The sequence below is a fragment of the Emys orbicularis genome, chromosome 5 (assembly GCF_028017835.1).
Source record: "Emys orbicularis isolate rEmyOrb1 chromosome 5, rEmyOrb1.hap1, whole genome shotgun sequence".
Classification (NCBI taxonomy): domain Eukaryota; kingdom Metazoa; phylum Chordata; order Testudines; family Emydidae; genus Emys; species Emys orbicularis.
Window position 1 is genome coordinate 127,466,799 of NC_088687.1, and position 18,705 is coordinate 127,485,503.

Here is an 18,705-nt window from a genome sequence, read left to right on the forward strand (position 1 = left end):
AGCTTCCCAGGAGACCCAGGAGTCCTGTTTAGGGCCAAATTCAGTCCAGATATAAGCAGGTGTAGCACCATTGAAATCCACAGAGTTACAAACTGGCTGAATCTGGTCCAAATTTACATTATAAATAAACAGAATGGATTGCAGCTACCATTACCTTTAATATGGAGATAGAGCCTGCAGAGACTACAGATTCCAGCATGCAATGCTCTGTCTTGATATGATCAATCAGTCAAGCCACAATAGTTGCACCTTCATACTGGAGAAAACAAGCATAAGACAGACCACCCCACCCCACCCCACCATCTCATACAGAAACTCCCCGCCTGCTTTCCTCACTACACTGGGGCTTACGTGCTTGCAATATGTACTCCACACAGCTGTCCGTATTACATACAGCAGCATTTTAAAAAACAGCTGAACCGGTGACACTTTTTGGCTGTTCTCCAGCATTCAGTTCAGCGTGTCTGCAGTTACACAGTCACACAGAGTTCTCTTTTCCACTTGAAGAAGCAGTGTTTCTGTCTGCAAGGAAGGGGGAAAGAAAAAACAACATCAAAAAATGAGCGTCAGAATTCTAAAACTAATTAGCTCCTAAAGAAAAGTCTGTTTTATTTTTGTCACAAGAGATATCAGTTTGGTTCTACATGATGAGGCTTGAGAATAATAACCAGACATATTGTTTAGTTATAGATGGTAATTAAGCCTTTGGCTATTAAATTTGCATAATAGTATGGCAACACTTCCTGTGATGATCTGAAAAATATAGGAACCTGGTACACTCTAGGTTTTATTTATTTAGTTTCACATTAAAAAGACTAATGTACACGAGAGATTTTAAATAATTATTGTGCATTTTAAAAAGAATTTGTATTTATAATGACCCCATTTAATGTAGTGCTCTGAGTGTCATAGCAGGTTCAGGGGAAGTGTATGGGGACAAGACAGTGTTTTTGTATAAATATTATTTAACAGAAGTGATGGATTTGGGGATGGTGAAATATTTTATGTATCCAAGATGCAGCATATGGGAGGACTTTAAAATCAGAATTTTGCGTTTATTTCAGAGGGGAAACAGACAATGAAAAGAATCAGGAGTAGAGCTGGGCAAATAACTGAATTTTCAGTGACCATTTCTGGTGACCATTCCAGGCCCTGGAGCGGAGTATGCTCTGCAGAGTTTCTCAAACTGGGGTCCACAGACCCCTGGGGGTCCGCGAGGGTACTCCAGGGGCTCCGCGAGCCCCGCTGATCAACTCCTCCCCCTCCCACCCTCAACTCCTGCATGCCAGGGACCAGCTGTTCCCCGGTGTGCAGGAGGTGCTCTGGGGGGGGAGGAGGAGGGGGCCGAAATAGGCAGGGGAGAGGAGGGGCAGGGGTGGAGCGGGGGTGGGGCCTTGGGGGAAAGGGTGGAGTGGGGGTGGGGCCTGGGGCTGAGCAGGGAGGTTTGGCAAAATTTTAAATCAAAATGGGGGTCCTTGGGTTACTAAAGTTTGAGAATCACTACTCTAGTGGGCACAGATTTTTCTGCCCATTCCTCCCAAGTGTCCTTCTGCCCTATCCCTGTCTAGTCTCTTTCCCCACCCCTGGCTCCTTCTTCCAGTCACAGTTTCCACTCCTCAGGCTTCTCATCCCAGTCCTGTCTCCTTGCCCAGCAAGTCCTAAACTCCCAATCCCAGACTCCCCAACTCCCAGTCTCTCCTCCTCCCCACATCCAGTCCCACTCTCCTTGCCCAGCCAGTCCCAGTTTCCCTCTCCCCACACCCCAACTCCTTGGCTCCAGTCTCCTTGTACAACCATTCTAAGTTCTCCCCTCCTGGCTCCTCCTCCTATCTGTCTCTCCCCTCCCCTTTCACCCTGGCTCCCAATTCCAGTCTCCTTGCGTAGCCAGTGACAGACTCTCCAAAGCCCCAGTCTCCTTGCCCTCTCCCTGTTCCAGTCCTCCTCTCCCCTGCCTCTGGTTCCCAGTCCTGGCTTTATTTTTTTTTTAAATTAAATTAATGGAGATATCCTATCTCCTAGAACTGGAAGGGACCTTGAAAGGTCATCAAGTCCAGCCCCCTGCCTTCACTAACAGGACCAAGTATTGATTTTGCCCCAGATCCCTAAGTGGTCCCCTCAAGGATTGAACTCACAACCCTGGGTTTAGCAGACCAATGCTCAAACCACTGAGCTATCCCTCTCCCCCATTCACCTCGTCCCAGCATCACAGGCACTGCCAGAAAGGGATGGAGCATGCGCCGCAAGGACAGAATCTTTGGAGATTTTAGCTGTTAAAATAAAAGGAGTGAGCATGTGTGAATTGTGATTTTCAAAGGCTTCTAAGGTGGCTAAATTTGGGAGGATTTTCATTGACTTCAGTGAATTTCCCATGTTACGAGGGGCAGCAGGTTTGTATAATTTTTGGTGGTGCCCAGAATGGGTCCAAGTCCCGCCCCCCCCCACCTGCCTAAGGCTCTGGGAGGGAGTTTGGGTGCGGGAGGGATGTGGGCTCTGGGTCAGAGTTTGGGTGCTGGGTGCAGGCTCTGGGCTGGGACAGGAGGTTGGGGTGCAGGAGGGGGTGCAGGCTCTGGGAGGGGGTTTGGGCGCTGGGTGCAGGCTCTGAGCTGGGGCAGGGGGTTGGGGTGCAGGAGGGGGTGCGGGCTCTGGGAGGGAGTTTGGGGTGCAGGATCTCGGAGGAAGTTTGGGTGCGGGAGGGGTGCGGGCTCTGGAAGGGAGTTTGAGTGCTGGGTGTGGGCTCTGGGCTGGGACAGGGAGTTGGGGTGCAGGAGAGGGTGTGGGAGGGGATTTGGGGTGCTGGCTGCGGGCTCTGGGAGGGGGTTTGGGTGCAGGCTCTGGGCTGGGACAGAGGGTAGGGGTGCGGGAGGGGGTGTAGGGTCTGGGCCGGGGATGAGGAGTTTGGGGTGCAGCAGGCAGGCTGGGCTGGGGCGGGGGGACCAGAGAGGAGGACTCCCCCCAGCCCTCTCCCTGCCGGCAGCAGCGAGCTCGGGGGGAGGGAGGGGCCCCCTGGCACAACACTCAGGGAGATCCAGCCAGGATAAGCCCCCCGGAGTCAACTCGGAGTCACCTGCTGGGGGGGGGGGAGGGCTGCCATGTGCCTCCTCCCCTGCCCTCCTCAGGCGCAGCAATCGCCTCAGCCTGCCCCCGGCGCCGCTCCCTTGTAGCCGGCAGCGGACGGCAAGGAAGCACAGTGTGGAGCTGCAGGGGGAAGCCGCCCGCTGCCCAGGGCAGGCAGGGATGCTTGGGGGAAGCACCCAGGAGGCGGCAGGAGAGCTAGGATTAGAACCAAAGTGTCCAGAGCGCCTACCCTCTTCTCTAAGCAATAAACATCTTCTCCTATATTAATCTTTTGCCTGTTGTTAAACCATTAAAATACAATTGTATCGTATCTAATTCAGGGAATCACTAATATTGAGCCCTTCAGTTACTCTGAGTGGGAAAGTCTAATCAGACTTTTGCTAATCACTTAAAAGCACTCAATCATCTACCTTTTAAATATCACCTTCACATTATTCATAAAGGCTTGAATATGATAACCCGACAGCTTTCCAATGGTTTCTGAGCTAAGTCTCAAGGCTGCTTACCAACTTTTATATTTCTAGTGAAAATTTACAAACTCAGTCATGGCTAATGTTTTATTTTTATTTGCATGAGCATATCTAATTTGATATGCTTTGCATAAACTAATTTACCATGAATAGTGTAGAAATTAATAAAGAACAAATAGAGGTTTTGGTAGCTGTTACTTGAGCATGATCATAAAACTGTTTACACACAAAATTAAAATATCCCTAAAATTACACCTAAAAATTAGAGATGGGTCCCAGCTGCTAAATTAAGACCTGGATTTTGAGTCCATCAAAATTTAGGGCTATTCAGAGCTGAGGTTTTGGTTAGGCCCATTGTAGAGAGAAGAACACACTACAAACTTTGGATCTGGATCCAGGTTCAGATTCTGAACCCAGCCAAATGTTCATGGTTGTCTGGAACCTGGTTTTTGGTTCATTTATCCTAAATATGCACGGTCTCGGACCTCTTAACTTTTTAGAATAATGATAACACGTCCAACATCTCATGGCTAGCTTTAAAAAACACCCATTAGAATTCTGAACAAGTGAATATCTGTTTTGCCAGTATTTACACAGATAAACATAGCCATCAATGCCAAGTTCATTGCAAAGCATCCGTCAAGTTCAGCTAGTAATAAAAGAGTATGGTCCATTCTCACAATATTTTCTCCTGTGGAGAACTTTAGATTAAGGGTTTTAAAAAGCAGCTAAAGGAGATGGGAGCTCAACTCCTTTCAATGGAAGTTGGGCATCTAGTTCCCTGAGGAGCTTTTGAAAATCCCACCCTACAACAGAAGGTTATGAGAAGAGCTAAGCAGGAATTCTTAAATGAAATGGGATTTCATCAGAAAATGTCATAAGAACATGAAAATGGCCATACTAGGTCAAACCAATGGTCCATTTAGCCCAGTATCCTGTCTTCTGACTGTGGCAAGTGCCAGATGCTTCAGAGGCAATGAACAGAACATGGAGTGATCCATCCCTTATCATCCAGTCCCAACTTCTGGCAGTCAGAGGGTTAAGGACACCCAGAGCATGGGTTGCATCCCTGACCATCCTGGTTAGTAGGAATTGATGGACCTATCCTCTATGAACTTATCTAATTTGTTTTTGAACCCAGGTATACTTCTGGCCTTCACAACATCCCCTGGCAACAAGTTCCATAGGTTGACTACGTGGTGTGTGAAGAAGTTCTTCCTTTTGTTTATTTTAAACCCACTGCCTATTAATTTCATTTGGTGACCCCTAGTTCTTGTGTTATGTGAAGGGGTAAATAACCCTTGCCTATTCACTTTCTCCATACCACTCATGATTTTATAGACCTCTATCATATCCCCCCTTAATCATCTTTTTTCTAAGATGAACAGGCCCAGTCTTTTTAATCTCTCCTCACATGGAAGCAAGCTGTTCCATATTTGGACACAGACTGACTAACCTAGTGAGGAGGGCTTTAAACTAGGTTCGACGGCGACAGGTGAGCAAAGCCCACAGGTAAGGTAAGGGGAACATGGAGACCTGGGAGATGGGTCGGAAATAGGAGGGAGCGTGGGCCATAATGGCAGAGAGAAAGGAAGGTCAGGGCAAAACTGGGAGGCAAGATCAAATCAGTATCTTAGATGCCTATATACGAATGCGAGAAGTATGGGTAATAAGCAGGAAGAACTGGAAGTGCTAATAAATAAAGGGGTAAAAAACAAGGGTGATGTCATGCTAGGAGTCTACTACAGGTCACCTAACCAGGTGGAAGAGGTGGATGAGTCTTTTTTTATACAACTAACAAAATCATCCCAAGCCCAAGATTTGGTGGTGATGGGGGACTTCAACTATCCAGATATAAGTTGGGAAAATAACACAGCGGGGCACAGACCATCCAATAAGTTCTTGGACTGCATTGCAGACAGGACCAAATACTGTCTAGACCATCCCTGATAGACATTTATCTAACCTACTCTTAAATATCTCCCGAGATGGAGATTCCACAACCTCCCTAGGCAGTTTATTCCAGTGTTTAACCATCCTGACAGTTAGGAACTTTTTCCTAATGTCCAACCTAAACCTCCCTTGCTGCAGTTTAAGCCCATTGCTTCTTGTTCTATCCTTAGAAGCTAAGATGAACAAGTTTTCTCCCTCCTCCTTATGACACCCTTTTAGATACCTGAAAACTGCTATCATGTCCCCTCTCAGTCTTCTCTTTTCCAAACTAAACAAACCCAATTCTTTCAGCCTTACTTCATAGGTCATGTTATCTAGACCTTTAATCATTCTTGTTGCTCTTCTCTGGACCCTCTCCAATTTCTCCACATCTTTCTTGAAATGCGGTGCCCAGAACTGGACACAATACTCCAGTTGAGGCCTAACCAGCGCAGAGTAGAGCGGAAGAATGACTTCTCGTGTCTTGCTCACAACACACCTGTTAATGCAGCCCAGAATCATGTTTGGTTTTTTTGCAACAGCATCACACTGTTGACTCACATTTAGCTTATGGTCCACTATAACCCCTAGATCCCTTTCTGCCGTACTCCTTCCTAGACAGTCTCTTCCCATTCTGTATGTGTGAAACTGATTGTTCCTTCCTAAGTGGAGCACTTTGCATTTGTCTTTGTTAAACTTCATCCTATTTACCTCAGACCATTTCTCTAATTTGTCTAGATCATTTTGAATTATGACCCTGTCCTCCAAAGCACTTGAAATCCCTCCCAGTTTGGTATCATCTGCAAACTTAATAAGTGTACTTTCTATGCCAATGTCTAAGTCGTTGATGAAGATATTGAACAGAGCCAGTCCCAAAACAGACCCCTGCGGAAACCCACTTGTTATACCTTTCCAGCAGGATTGGGAACCATTAATAACTACTTGTGAATATGAAAACTGCTTAGGCAAAGATTATAATTTGCTAATCTTAAATTTTAGTCTCTAGAAAGACGGTTTTATTTTGTTTTATTTGTAACCACTGCTGTCTCTTTTTCTCTTGCTTAGTATCACCTAAATCTCTGTTCTTTGTTAAACAAATTTATTCTTGTTTTATTACAAAACCATCTCAGTGTTGCATATTAAAGTGAAGTGTGAGTCTTCAGCTCACCTAACAGACTGATGTGTCTCTGTTTTTTTGGAGGCAGGGAACCGAATAATTTCTGCGAGCATCCAGCAAGAGGGACTAGACACTGCAGGGAGACTGGGGTTCCCTGATCATTACCTGCAAAGCAAGGTATAAATAGGTAGAGTTTTGAAGAGTTTGCTGGCAAGGCAAACAGGCTGGTGTGTCAGGGAGCTGACACACAGCATAGCAGCAGCAAAGCTCTCACTCTTGCTAAGGCAGAGGGGTAGCACAGTGGCTCACAGTTCTGGGTGTCCTGAGTAGGACATCACAATATCAGTAAGGGTATCAATGGTTTATGGGATGGCATGGCAGCAATAGGAACTAGATTAAGACAACCAAGCACATTATACATAGTCTGCCAAATATACATAATATACTAAGACAACCAGACATATTGATGTGTAAACTATCACATTGAAACTTTTGGTAAGCACTAACTCAAGCTAGAGTGAACTAGTGAGCAGAGAGTTGAAAAGCTCCATAACCCATTAGCAATCTTCTGAGCCATCCAGTTAAATGCTTTAATGTTTTTTGAGAACATATAGAGAGAATTCCTAGTGGACATTCCTAGTCCAGACACATTCAAGGATTCAGTCATTTGGATTTAAACAGACTCCTAAATTAAGGGTAGGTCTACACTTACCCAGTAGTTCGGCGGCGAGCGATCGAACTTCTGGGTTTGACTTATCGCGTCTTGTCTGGACGCGATAAGTCGAACCCGGAAGTGCTCGCCGTCGACTGCGGTACTCCTGCTTGGCAAGAGGAGTACCGCGGAGTCGACGGGGGAGCCTGCCTGCCGCGTGTGGACCGAGGTAAGTTCGAACTAAGGTACTTCGAACTTCAGCTACGTTATTCACGTAGCTGAAGTTGCGTACCTTAGTTCGAATTGGGGGGTTAGTGTAGACCTGCCCTTAGATGGAGAAAGACAGAGGGTCTGGTTTTGTAAGAATATCTCACAAAGTGATGTTCTCAAACTCAGCTGTCATACCTACAATTGGGAAATACTGTACATACTCAATCATAAGCCAGTTAGTTTATAAGCTGACCTCCCCAAGATGGACAAGTAAAAATGGAATTTTTTTATGACCCATTCATAAGCCAACCCTATACTTCAGGGGTCGGCAAACTTTGGCTCCCGGGCCATCAGGATAAGCCGCTGGTTGGCCAAGATGGTTTGTTTACCTCGAGCGTCTGCAGACACAGAGGTAAACCTAAGTAAACAAAGTGTCCCAGCACACCAGCTGCTTACCCTGACGGGCCAGGACAGCAACCGGTGGGGAAATTTTTTTGGGGGGGGAGAAGCTGGGGGTCAGGGGAGTAACCCCGTGACTACCCCCCACATGACCCCACCCCTAGCCCAGGATCCCCACACTCTCCCCATCCCATCCCTTCCCACCTTAGCTGAGACGGGCCAGGGGAGGATGTCTCTGGCCTGGCTGGAGCTGCTCCAGCAGGCTGGGCGGCATGGCTGCAGCCTGCTTCGGAGGGCCAGACCAGGCGGCGCGGCCGCAGCGTGCTCTGGCGGGCCAGATCAGGTGGCGCAGCCGCAGCGTGCTCTGGCAGGCAGGGCCGAGCAGCGTGGCTGCAACATGCTCCGGCAGGCAGGGCCGAGTGACGTGGCCTCAGCCTGCTCCGGGAGCTGGGGCCGGGCAGCGCGCCTGCAGCCTGCAAGCCCCGGAGCTGCAGCTGCTTCGGAGGCTGGGGGGAGAGCAGCGTGGCCAGAAGCGGAGAGACTCTGGCCCCACCTCTTCCCTTCTGGCTCTGCTGGTTGTGCTGCCTCTCCTTGCTCCCTCTGTTGAGGGGAGGGGCTGGGTCCTACCTCTCCCTCTCTATACCCGTTCATAAGCCGACCCCCTTCTCTGGTGTGTCCCTTTTTTTACTAAAAAAATTCAGCTTATGAATGAGTATATACAGTACATGTCCTTGGCATTCATCTCAGCTGATCCCCTTCCCCTCCCTCCTAATTTTTTCTCTGCCATTCAGGTAAATATAGCTTCAAGTAACTTTATTCTTTTTAAAATAGGGAAAGAATACATCCCCCCCAACATCAAGTGAATTTAGAGACCTGAGGGGCTCAAGAATTCAGTCTTCTCTGCAGTCTCTCTCTCTCTCTTTTATTCAGCCTCACTTTTTCTTTGCTGTAGTATCTGTCGCCATGACAGTGTAGAACCCATCAGGGAAACTGCTGAGAATCTTTATTCACTATGGAGGTTTTTGAAGCAGTCCTGAGAAATCACTGCAAAAAACCGGAGTTTGAAACCAGTTGGGCAGGTCAGATCTACTTTTTATTCCTCTTTCAGAAATCTGAGTATCAGGGAATAATCAACTGATGCTGAGTGCTCTGCTTGCTGAAGAGGTTCAACTATACTTCTAACAGAAGAAAAGATGTACTGGTACATTTCAGCATGGCATGAATATATAGTTTTAGGTTTAGTGATGCTCAGCAGATGTATTCATTAAGCAAATTTATTCATGGAGGAGTCTGACGTACATTTGACTTGTATTCTTATAAACAAACCTGCTTAATAAATACATCTGCTGTGCATCAATTTGGCCCCGCTGAAACACATTTTTCCATAGTAAAATCTTCAGGGTATCTTCAGCCCTGCAGCTGCCTTTTTCTGTAAACATTATGGCTCAACTTTCAAAGGATCCTCAGACCAATCTCTAAAAATGCCAATGTGCTTTTGTGTTTCCAAACCTGTAAAATACATTTGCTTATATAAATCAGATGTCAGACAATATAATGATCAAATTTTTAGAAGCTTCTTTTGAAAAATTTGCATGAATGAAAAACACAGAAAATGAAGATCTTACTATGGTCTATGTTCATTTTGATGTTGCATATGCAACAGTGGGGTATTTTATGTCTGCTAGACGATAAACCATGCATATTCACTGGGTTTAGGTCATTTAAATATCTTATATTTACATAGTGTCTTTCATCCCACAGTATTTAAATTGCACAACACAGGAATCATTTCACCTACCACTGAAAAGCAGCCACCTCTAGGGAGGAACATGGCAGGTATTTACCAGCAGATAGCAACACTGCACTACAGTTTAAGATAGGACTTGAAGAAGCTTCCAGGTTGCTTAAGGTGCAGCCCTAAGTGGAGTGAATTTCAATAGTGCAATATCAAGGTGAAAAACGTATAACTCACAGTAGTAAGGTTTGCATCTGAAAGAAACACTTTCAACATCCTAGCTACGCAAAGACTAAAAAACCCCTTCCTAGACACTGCTACTGTTTAACAGTAGTTGGAGACAACAGTATCCACAGATTGCAAGCTCTAGTGACAACAGGTAGACACACACTCTCAATAAGAGGGGAAGGTACGATCCTTGGAATATTTTTTGATAATTTTCCCCCAGCCTACCAGCATCACTTCAGTCTTATCCAGAATGAGCTTCAGCCAACTAGCTCTCATCCCTGCCCCAACCCCAACCAGCTACTGGACCATGGGCTGGTAGCACTGACTGAGTTGGGTGAGATAGAGATAGGGATGGAGCGGGATGTCATCAAAATACTGAAAGCTGCGCAGACCACAGCTCCTCACTAATCCTTTCAGTGGTCTTATACATTGAATAAGAGGGAGCTAGGTAACTCATGCTATTATCCTGAGCAATGAACAGATATTGCCCTACACCATCCCTCGAGAACAGCTGTGTACAGCAGATTGATATTGCCCAAACAAAAAAAATCTATCAATTTTACCCACTTCTAAGCAAAACAACTTTGTCATATCACAAAAAAGTCCAATGCCTCCTTACCCGTGTGTCTAGATTATACGCAGTCTTCTTTAAATCCTGCAAGGCCCTCTGCATGAATTCAAATGCATGGCAGTCAACGCAGGGGCGACCTAGGGAAGAGTTTTAGTAGAGAGACATTCCTAAATGGCATGAAATAGTAATCAAAGGGAATGATTATGACTTTTTACTGAATCAGGCCCTTCCAAGAGAGACAACAAGCAAGGCAGCAAGAGGAACATCCACTACCAGTATTGGGTAGCTAGCTTAGAAAAGCAGAGAACGAATGCTGTGATTTAAGAGTAGTGCAAGTGAAAGTCCAGGAAGCAAATCAATCTATGCATTCATGTTTTTTTACCATGCCTATGATCCTAGTATCTGAGTTCCTCAAAAAGAATTCATAATAAAAAATAAAGTTAGGACGTCTAATTTTCTTCTCACTTCTGCCTGAGGCAGTTTGGACTATGTTTTAGTAAGTTATTTATTTATTTAAGATTATTTTTCCTCTTTCCCCCTGTTCTTTCCTTTTCTTCCTCTTATTAATTAGTTACTATTTGTATGGAGGTAATTCCTGGCAGAGCCAGTCAGAGATCAGGACCCCGTTGTGCTAGGTGCTGTACAAACTATTGCCATGTCTCCCTTTCCTTCCTCTCTTCTTTGTTACTATTTTAGTTGCTGTGGGATTGCTAAATTGAAGTAGTGAGTTTTCTGCTTCCCCTTTACTCTGAAAGGTTTCAGAGTGGTAGCCGTGTTAGTCTGTATTTATTTCCTATCTTTTAACCAGTTACTGATCCATGAGAGGACGTTCCCTCTTATCCCATGACTGCTTACTTTGCTTAAGAGCCTTTGGTGGGGGACCTTGCTAAAGTCTTTCTGAAAATCTAAGTACACTATATCCACTGGATCCCCCTTGTCCACATGCTTGTTGACCCCTTCAAATAATTCTAGTAGATGGTGAGGCATGATTTCCCTTTACAAAAACCATATTGACTTTCCCCCAACAAATGATGTTCATCTATGTGTCTGACAATTCTGTTCTTTACTATAGTTTCAAGCAGTTTGCCCAGTACTGAAGTCAGGCTTACCGGCCTGTAATTGCTGGGATCACCTCTGGAGCCCTTTTTAAAAATTGGCATCATATTAGCTGTCCTCCAGTCATTTGGTACAGAAGCTGATTTAAATGATAGGTTACAAACCTCAGACCTCCAAAGCCTTGGACCTGTTCCCAAGAAAGTCCTGTTTCCAGCTGTCATAAGCTTGAAATGGACAGTTTAATGGAATGCATCTGAGATCATCATCACACAGAGTTTGGGTCAATGTGAAGACCTGAGACTTTGAATTTGACGCATTATTGCACGGGGAGCCATTGTAGTGAGCAGTGTACCGAGGTGCTCCTAGTGGCTGGGGTCGCTGAGAATGTGGGCTGCTGCCTGCTGGACTAATTGCAGCATTTTTAAGGTTTGTGTTCTCTGGTCTAAGTAATCCAAGCTGCAGGTCACATTAGCAATTCAGAGACAGGACAGATAAAGCAATGATACTAATATGCTCTAAAATCAACTATTATTGGCATTCCATATGCTCTCACTTGCCTCTTAACTTCTATGCATCTTTGATTACTTCACTGGGAGATTTGCTCAAATGAGACGTTCAGGACTTGGGGCCAGTCAGCACTCTGAAGTTGAGCAGAGACAAGGAAAGAACTAGCGTGAGGCTGCAATGACCTTCAGCCTGTTGTGCAAACACTGACTGATTTCCACACACTTTTGATAAACTGGAGCGGGATCCTACAACATGAAGTCTGCCTGCTAATAAGGAAAGATGAATTTTCAGAGTCCTTTAAAAGTCTGCCTGCCTGAGAAAAGAAACACTCCAAATTATTCAGCTGTAGCTGAATAAAAGGAGAAATGTATAAAAATATATTTAAAGAGCTAATCTCTGAATGTTCTAGTACAGGGGTGGGCAAACGTTTTGGGCCGAGGGCCACATCTGGGTGAGGAAATAGTATGCAGGGCCGGGGTTGGGGTGCGGGAAGGAGTGCGGGGTGTGGGAGGGGGTGCGGTGTGCAGGAAGGGGCTCAGGGCAGGGGTGCAGGAGGGGTGCGGATTGCGGGAGGGGGCTCAGGGCAGGGGGTTGGGGTGCAGCAGGGGTGCAGGGTGCAGCAGGGGGCTCAGGGCAGGGAGTTGGGTGCAGGAGGGGTGCGAGGTGCAGGCAGGGAGTTGCGGGGTGGGGTACAGGAGGGGTTCGGGCTCCGGCCCCGCTAACCTCAAGCGGCTTCAGGGTGGCAGCGGCGCGCCCCAGGGCCAGGGCAGGCTCCCTGCACACCTGCCCTGTCCCCGGCCCCGCGTGGCTCTAGGAAGCGCTGCAGCCCCTGGGGGAGGGGGGATGAAGGGCTCTGCGTGTGCTGCCTTTGCCGCGCCTCCAGGTACCTCCCCCAAAGCTCCCATTGGCCGCGGTTCCCCGTTCCCAGCCAATGGGAGCTGCGGTGGGCGGTGCCTGGAGGCAAGGGCAACGCACGGAGCCCTGTGCCCCCCTACCCGGGGGCCGCAGGGACGTGGTGCCGGCAGCACCATGGGTCGGATCCAAACCCCTGAGGGGCCGGATCCAGCCCGCGGGCCGTAGTTTGCCCACCCCCGTTCTAGTATATTTCTTAGTCTAATTTTGTTATTATTATTAATTATATACATAGAACCATAGGTGAGGATGGCACTTTCCAGACAAATAAAATGACAGGTCCTTGTTCCAAGTAATTTATAACGTGAACTAGACTCATCACAGCTCAACGGATGTCTATACACAAAGAGAGGGGAATGGGAGGATGGAGATTATGATCATGAAAGATTATGAGATGTGCTTATTATTATTTCGGTATCCTGTTCATTCGTTTTTTTAATTTAAGAAAATTTTTACTATATTAGGTTGGGGGATAATGCCCGGCATGAAGGCAGCAGTGAGGGCATTGTTGGCGGAAAGAAGTGATCCTTGAGGATCCATATAAAGGTGGAGACTATAATTGCATGGAACACAGGACCGGAGAGGACGCTCCAAATGTAGGGGGTGGGGAATGGAGCGTCAAGGTGTGCCACTCTGGCAGAGTACAGCATGTAAGCAGGGTAGGGATAGGACTGAAGAAGTGCAGGACGGTGCAGAGCAGTGAGGTGCCCTGGATGAGTGAATGGGGAGGACGAATGTGATCCAGAAGCCACTGTGGGACTGAGGAAGGGGGTACACAGTATCTTATGAAGATTTTCTCTAGTGCAATGAAAACATGAAGTTTCCAGGACTGGTTGAATTAAGATGATCTTTAAACACCTGTAAATGCTGCAGCATTAAATCTGTGTTACACTCATGTATAGTTATGAGATAACCATATACAGGGCAGTACATACTTTCAGCTGGGATTGTTGTTCCTGCTTCTTGGTCGGCTTTAATGGGCTCCATGGTGAGCAGCACAACTACAAAAATTAAAGGAACCAGGAAGACCACTCTTCTTAGGAGGCAAGGTGTCAGCATCCTGCTAATTGGCGCTTCCTCCTTTATTAGGGGCAATAAACAAGTTAGTGAGAAACATTAAGTTATGTAAAATAAACCCTTTTTGTCTGTAATGTTCATGATTATTACAAGACTGACTGTCCTGAAGATTAAATTCCTCTCTTTAGCTACGGAACAGGTACAGCATGGACAGTGGCAGAGCAACATTCTTCACCCCACTCCACCCATGTGCCTCAAACCTGGCCTAGAGGGACTTCTTGTAGGAATGAGATGGAAATTCAGTTGCCATGGCTCAGTCACTCTTTGGCCTCTCTGCTGAGATGGGTAACGATGGTGCCAGCTTTGTGATGCTGATACTTGTCCTATTTTAACACCAACCCAAACCAGCAATGGTTGGGTCATTGCTAACCCCTGGGAATTTGTGCAGCTCTGCTACCAAGCTGACCTGCATTTGAACCTAGAGATGAAAAGTGCTCTCTCCCTCGCATTTTTAAGGTACCATCTTTTCACATATACCTGCAAAACTAAAACTAATTTTATAATTATTTTGCAACTAAACAAATCACAAAAGCTGGTGTCACACAGCTTTCTTTATGCAGAAGAAGAGGCTTTTCTTAAACCCCAACCCATAGAACCATAGGCATAGTCACTGGTCACAACTAAAACAAAGCCAGCAGTTTGTTTCTTGAAATGAATTATTCCCCCTTGTCTCTCCTCTGATCCCTGCTTGGTTTTCAGACCTTTACTTATTGTCATCCATTTGTTCCTGTACACCAGAGATGGCGAAAGCATGGTCGGAAGTGTTGGACAGCCTGACCCAAGGCTACCTCATCTGAATACAAAGATGAAGCCTGTGAACACTATCAGCTCTCGTATGCAGTGTTTCATCTTGACCCAAGTAGGTAAGTTGCTTAGCTCAAGATGGAGCATTGTATACTGGGACCAGTTGCTGTACATTCAAACACAGACAAAGAGAAAAACTTACTCAGTTCTAAGCAGTAACAAGACTAAAATAAATTCCATATGCAGAGAGTGCAGATTCTCATTAGCAGAGCACAGGAAGGCAAGAGGATGAGTTGTCTGTTCTTTTTCTAATTTTTAAATATTAACACTGAGCAAAAATGTTGCATCCTTGTGCTCGGAATGTGATGCTGGAATACAGCATTATGCAGTATAGTCTACATTTCCCAGTCAGAAGAGGTGGTTTTCCTCATATTGCAAGAGAAACATAAGGGAATAAACCTGCTGTTTAGACAACTGCAGGGCCACATTTGCAAACCCTGGCAACTGAGATGAATCTGCAAATTTTGCATGAACACCTGCTGCATATGCAAATTGGCAGCTGGGCCAGCAAAGGAGTACTGTTATGTGCAATCATCTGTGCTCCATGCACAAATCCCTGGTTGTAGTGTAAGTTTACAGTGGACAGACTTGCACATTTTGCAGCCACAAACTCAGGAGGCCAGTTTTAGGGAAAAAATGGGTTCCTTCTGTAATTCTTTCAACAAAAGAACTGAGACACTGTGTGCATTTATTGATTCCCTTTGCCTGTCTTCATTATCTTTACTAACAAAGTAAACTTTAGTAAGAGCATTAACAGCACACAAAAAAGTGGTGGGTTTTTTTTTTATCAGTAGTGATCCAAGTGAAAACAAGTCCAGTCAAATCCTAGTCCTTGCAATGAGATACAGCAAAAGCAGAGTGTCCTCCTGAAACCGCAAATTAGGATAGTGCCATTTACATCTAAAGTGCCTATAGCTGCACAGGAGCATCATGAACAAGAAGCTAATTCCTATAATCTAGGGTTACCATACGTCCGGTTTTTCCCGGACATGTCCGGCTTTTTGGTAATCAAACCCCTGTCTGGGGGGAATTGCCAAAAAGCCGAACATGTCCGGGAAAAATGCCGGCCGGGCACTTCCCCTCCCGCGGCTGCTCTGCTCCTCCCCTGACTCTTCCGCTCTGTTTAAGAGCCGAGCTGCCCGAGCGCTATGGGCTTCAGGCAGCCCCCTTGCCTCCAGACCCCAGCTGCCGGCCGGGCACTTCCCCTCCCGGGCTCCGGCGGCGCAGGGTCCAGAGGCATGGGGGCTGCCCGAAGCCGGTAGCGCTCGGGCAGCTCGGCTCTTAAACAGAGCCGAAGAGTCAGGGAAGGAGCAGAGCCTCCGGCCGCGGCGGCTCTGCTCCTCCCCTGACTCTTCGGCTCTGTTTAAGAGCCAAGCGCTACGGGCTTCGGGCAGCCCCCATGCCTCCGGACCCTGCGCCGCCAGAGCCCGGGAGGGGAAGTGCCCGGCCGGGGGCGCAGGGTCCGGAGGCATGGGGGCTGCCCGAAGCCCGAGCGCTACCGGCTTCACGGTTTGCCGGGCAGCCTCCAGACCCTGCGCCCCCGGCTGGGCGCTTCCCCTCCCGGGCTCCAGCTGCGCTGGGGAAGCGCCAGCCGGGGGCGCAGGGTCTGGGGGCTGCCTGGCAAACCGTGAAGCCAGTAGCGCTCGGGCAGCCCTTTTCGCGTGGCTGGGAGTGGGAGGGAGGAGGGGGCGGAGTTGGGGCAGGGAAGGGGCGGAGTTGGGGCGGGGCTGGGGGTGGGAAATGGGCGGGGCCAGGGCCCCGTGGAGGGTCCTCTTTTGTTATTTGTTAAATATGGTAACCCTATATAATCTCATGCTGAAGCTTCAGCACCAGTGAGGCAAATGAAGCAGATGCTCAGCTAAACTTTTTCAGGGCACCTGAGACATGTTCAGTCCCAGCCCCAGCTCAGCTTTTTAATGAGCCCCTCTGTAAAAGAAACATTCCCTTGGGGCATCAGTTGTCTCACACCACATCTAAGTGACTATTAGGTTTTTGAACAGAAATAGCATAATCACAACATGCTTTCAAGTGTTGTCTGCCTCTGCCTTTGCAACCGACAGCCGATAAAAATCTGAGCATGGCCTGTTTGGAGTTTTATGAAACAAAAGTCACCCCATCCCACAAATTAAATATATATATTAGTACCTGATTTCTCTTGTCTTTGTGATGGTCTCTTTGACATGGCCGCTGCAAACTGCCAACAGAACAAGAAAAAGCATCTCTGAGCATGTGCACTGCTTCTTTTTAATCTTCCCTGAAAGAGGTTATTACTATGGTGAAGCATCTCCCATAGCAACAGTGCAGAGCAGTGCAGTACAAAGGCACGATTTAAAGAGGAACAGGCTATGGCTCAGTCTTATGTGGGAAGTTTCTGTTTAAAGTTGTTAAGATTAGCTACACCTCCCCACTCAAGAGGGTTTGTCTAGCACGGCCAGTTAAAGGGTCTGTAATCACCCAAGAATTAGCAAGACTGGAGGCACTGAACGTATCAGAGTAAGAACTTTATCCCTGCCTCCCTGCCCCAGAGCCAGCACCTCTGCTCCCCTCTCATAGCCCTGGAGCCATACATGGTGGTGCATTGCTCGATTTAGAACATATACTTGCGGAATGTATCATGGTGATAGAAAGTTGTGGATTAAACTCTTTTTTCAGAAGTAAAATTAAGTTTCCTGGATTTCATCTTTGCCCTTTGTGCACATTTGCCCCATCATGAGACATCCACACGATGCAGCATGTTTGACAGTCCCTGTTTCAAAAGGATGGTGTGAGGGTTCACACCCCTCGTTGCAAGGTAGCACGGCCTAGCGGCCAGACTCCATAGAATCGCCCCTGGTTACAGGGCGGCACGGCCTAAGGGCCAGAGTCCATAGAATCGCCCCTGGTTACAGGGCGGCACGGCCTAAGGGCCAGAGTCCATAGAATCGCCCCTGGTTACAGGGCGGCACGGCCTAAGGGCCAGAGTCCATAGAATCGCCCCTGGTTACAGGGCGGCACGGCCCAGTGGCGGTAGTCCATAGAATTGCCCTAGTTACAGCACCATAGGGCCTTGACACTGGCTCAGCGGGGAGATCCTATCGAAACACGCTGAGGTTTACCGGGGGCAAGTAGCTTCCTACCGTCTTGAGAGTTGGAATCTCCCATGAATCTCCAGGTTCTCCGCGGGTCTCCGGGTCCGTTGCCTCCTCGGGCTCCTCCCGCAGCAGGGCTTCATGCCGGCCACGGGAAGCTTCAGATCCCAGCGAGTTCAAGGGTGGTGGCTGGTCCTCCGCAGGAGCTTCCCAGGTAGGTCCTTCCCCTGCGGCCGCCAGCCCAGACTGAGCTGAATTCCCTCCTTTTATACTCCCCGAGCACTTGGAGCATGCCCAGTACAAACGGGGCAGGACTTCCTCCGTCAGAGCTACTGGTATGACGCTGCTGGGGCTAGTGCGGTGCGGGGCTGCCCCGTCACACACCCTCCCCCTTAAGAGGGATCCCCTGGGTTGGTCCGCCCCCTCCTCCCCCTGTCTGGAAAAGAAATCCGCGTTAGCATGTGCCTTACCCGGGCGATGAAATATGCGGAAGTCGTATGGTTGGAGGGAGAGGTACCAGCACAGAATCCGGGGGTTTGTGTCCTTCATACTATGTATCCACCTTAGGGGGGCATGGTCTGTGATCATCCTGAAGTTATTCCCCAACAGATAATAACGTAGGGCGTCGATGGCAAGGGAAATTCTCCTTGTAAAGCTACCACTATGTCTTCTCATCAAATCCCTCTAATGCATGGGTTGGCAACCTACGGCACGCGTGCCAAAGGCGGCATGTGAGCTGATTTTGCCTGGCACGCGGCTGCCAGCCAGGGTCCCGGCCACTGGCCCCGCTCAGCCCAGGCTGGCAGGAGGCTGAGCAGGGCCAGTGGCCGGGACCCCAGACCGGCGGCAGGCACACCCCCCCGGCTCCCCCCTCACTGCGCTCGGGCTCTGC

The 18,705-nt window shown here is 47.8% G+C and overlaps 1 protein-coding gene across 1 annotated transcript; it reads right to left on the minus strand.

The window, feature by feature from the left end:
- Nucleotides 1-450: 450 nt before the first annotated feature.
- On the minus strand, nucleotides 451-16,974 carry NICOL1 (NELL2 interacting cell ontogeny regulator 1). Its single transcript, XM_065404634.1, has 4 exons — nucleotides 16,891-16,974; nucleotides 13,800-13,944; nucleotides 10,438-10,526; nucleotides 451-522 (listed from the first exon to the last, which is right to left on the minus strand). The coding sequence occupies exons 1-4, from the start codon at nucleotides 16,972-16,974 to the stop codon at nucleotides 451-453; spliced, it is 390 nt and encodes a 129-aa protein (XP_065260706.1).
- Nucleotides 16,975-18,705: the final 1,731 nt, after the last annotated feature.

Bases quoted from the DNA above. Each gene is read 5' to 3' on its own strand.
- NICOL1 (XM_065404634.1), bottom strand. From the start codon at position 16,974: ATGCTCAGAGATGCTTTTTCTTGTTCTGTTGGCAGTTTGCAGCGGCCA. The intron at 13,945-16,890 runs GTACTAATATAT...CCCCTAATAAAG, and splicing joins ACAAAGACAAGAGAAATCAG to GAGGAAGCGCCAATTAGCAG. The intron at 10,527-13,799 runs GTATGTACTGCC...ACTCTTCCCTAG, and splicing joins AACAACAATCCCAGCTGAAA to GTCGCCCCTGCGTTGACTGC.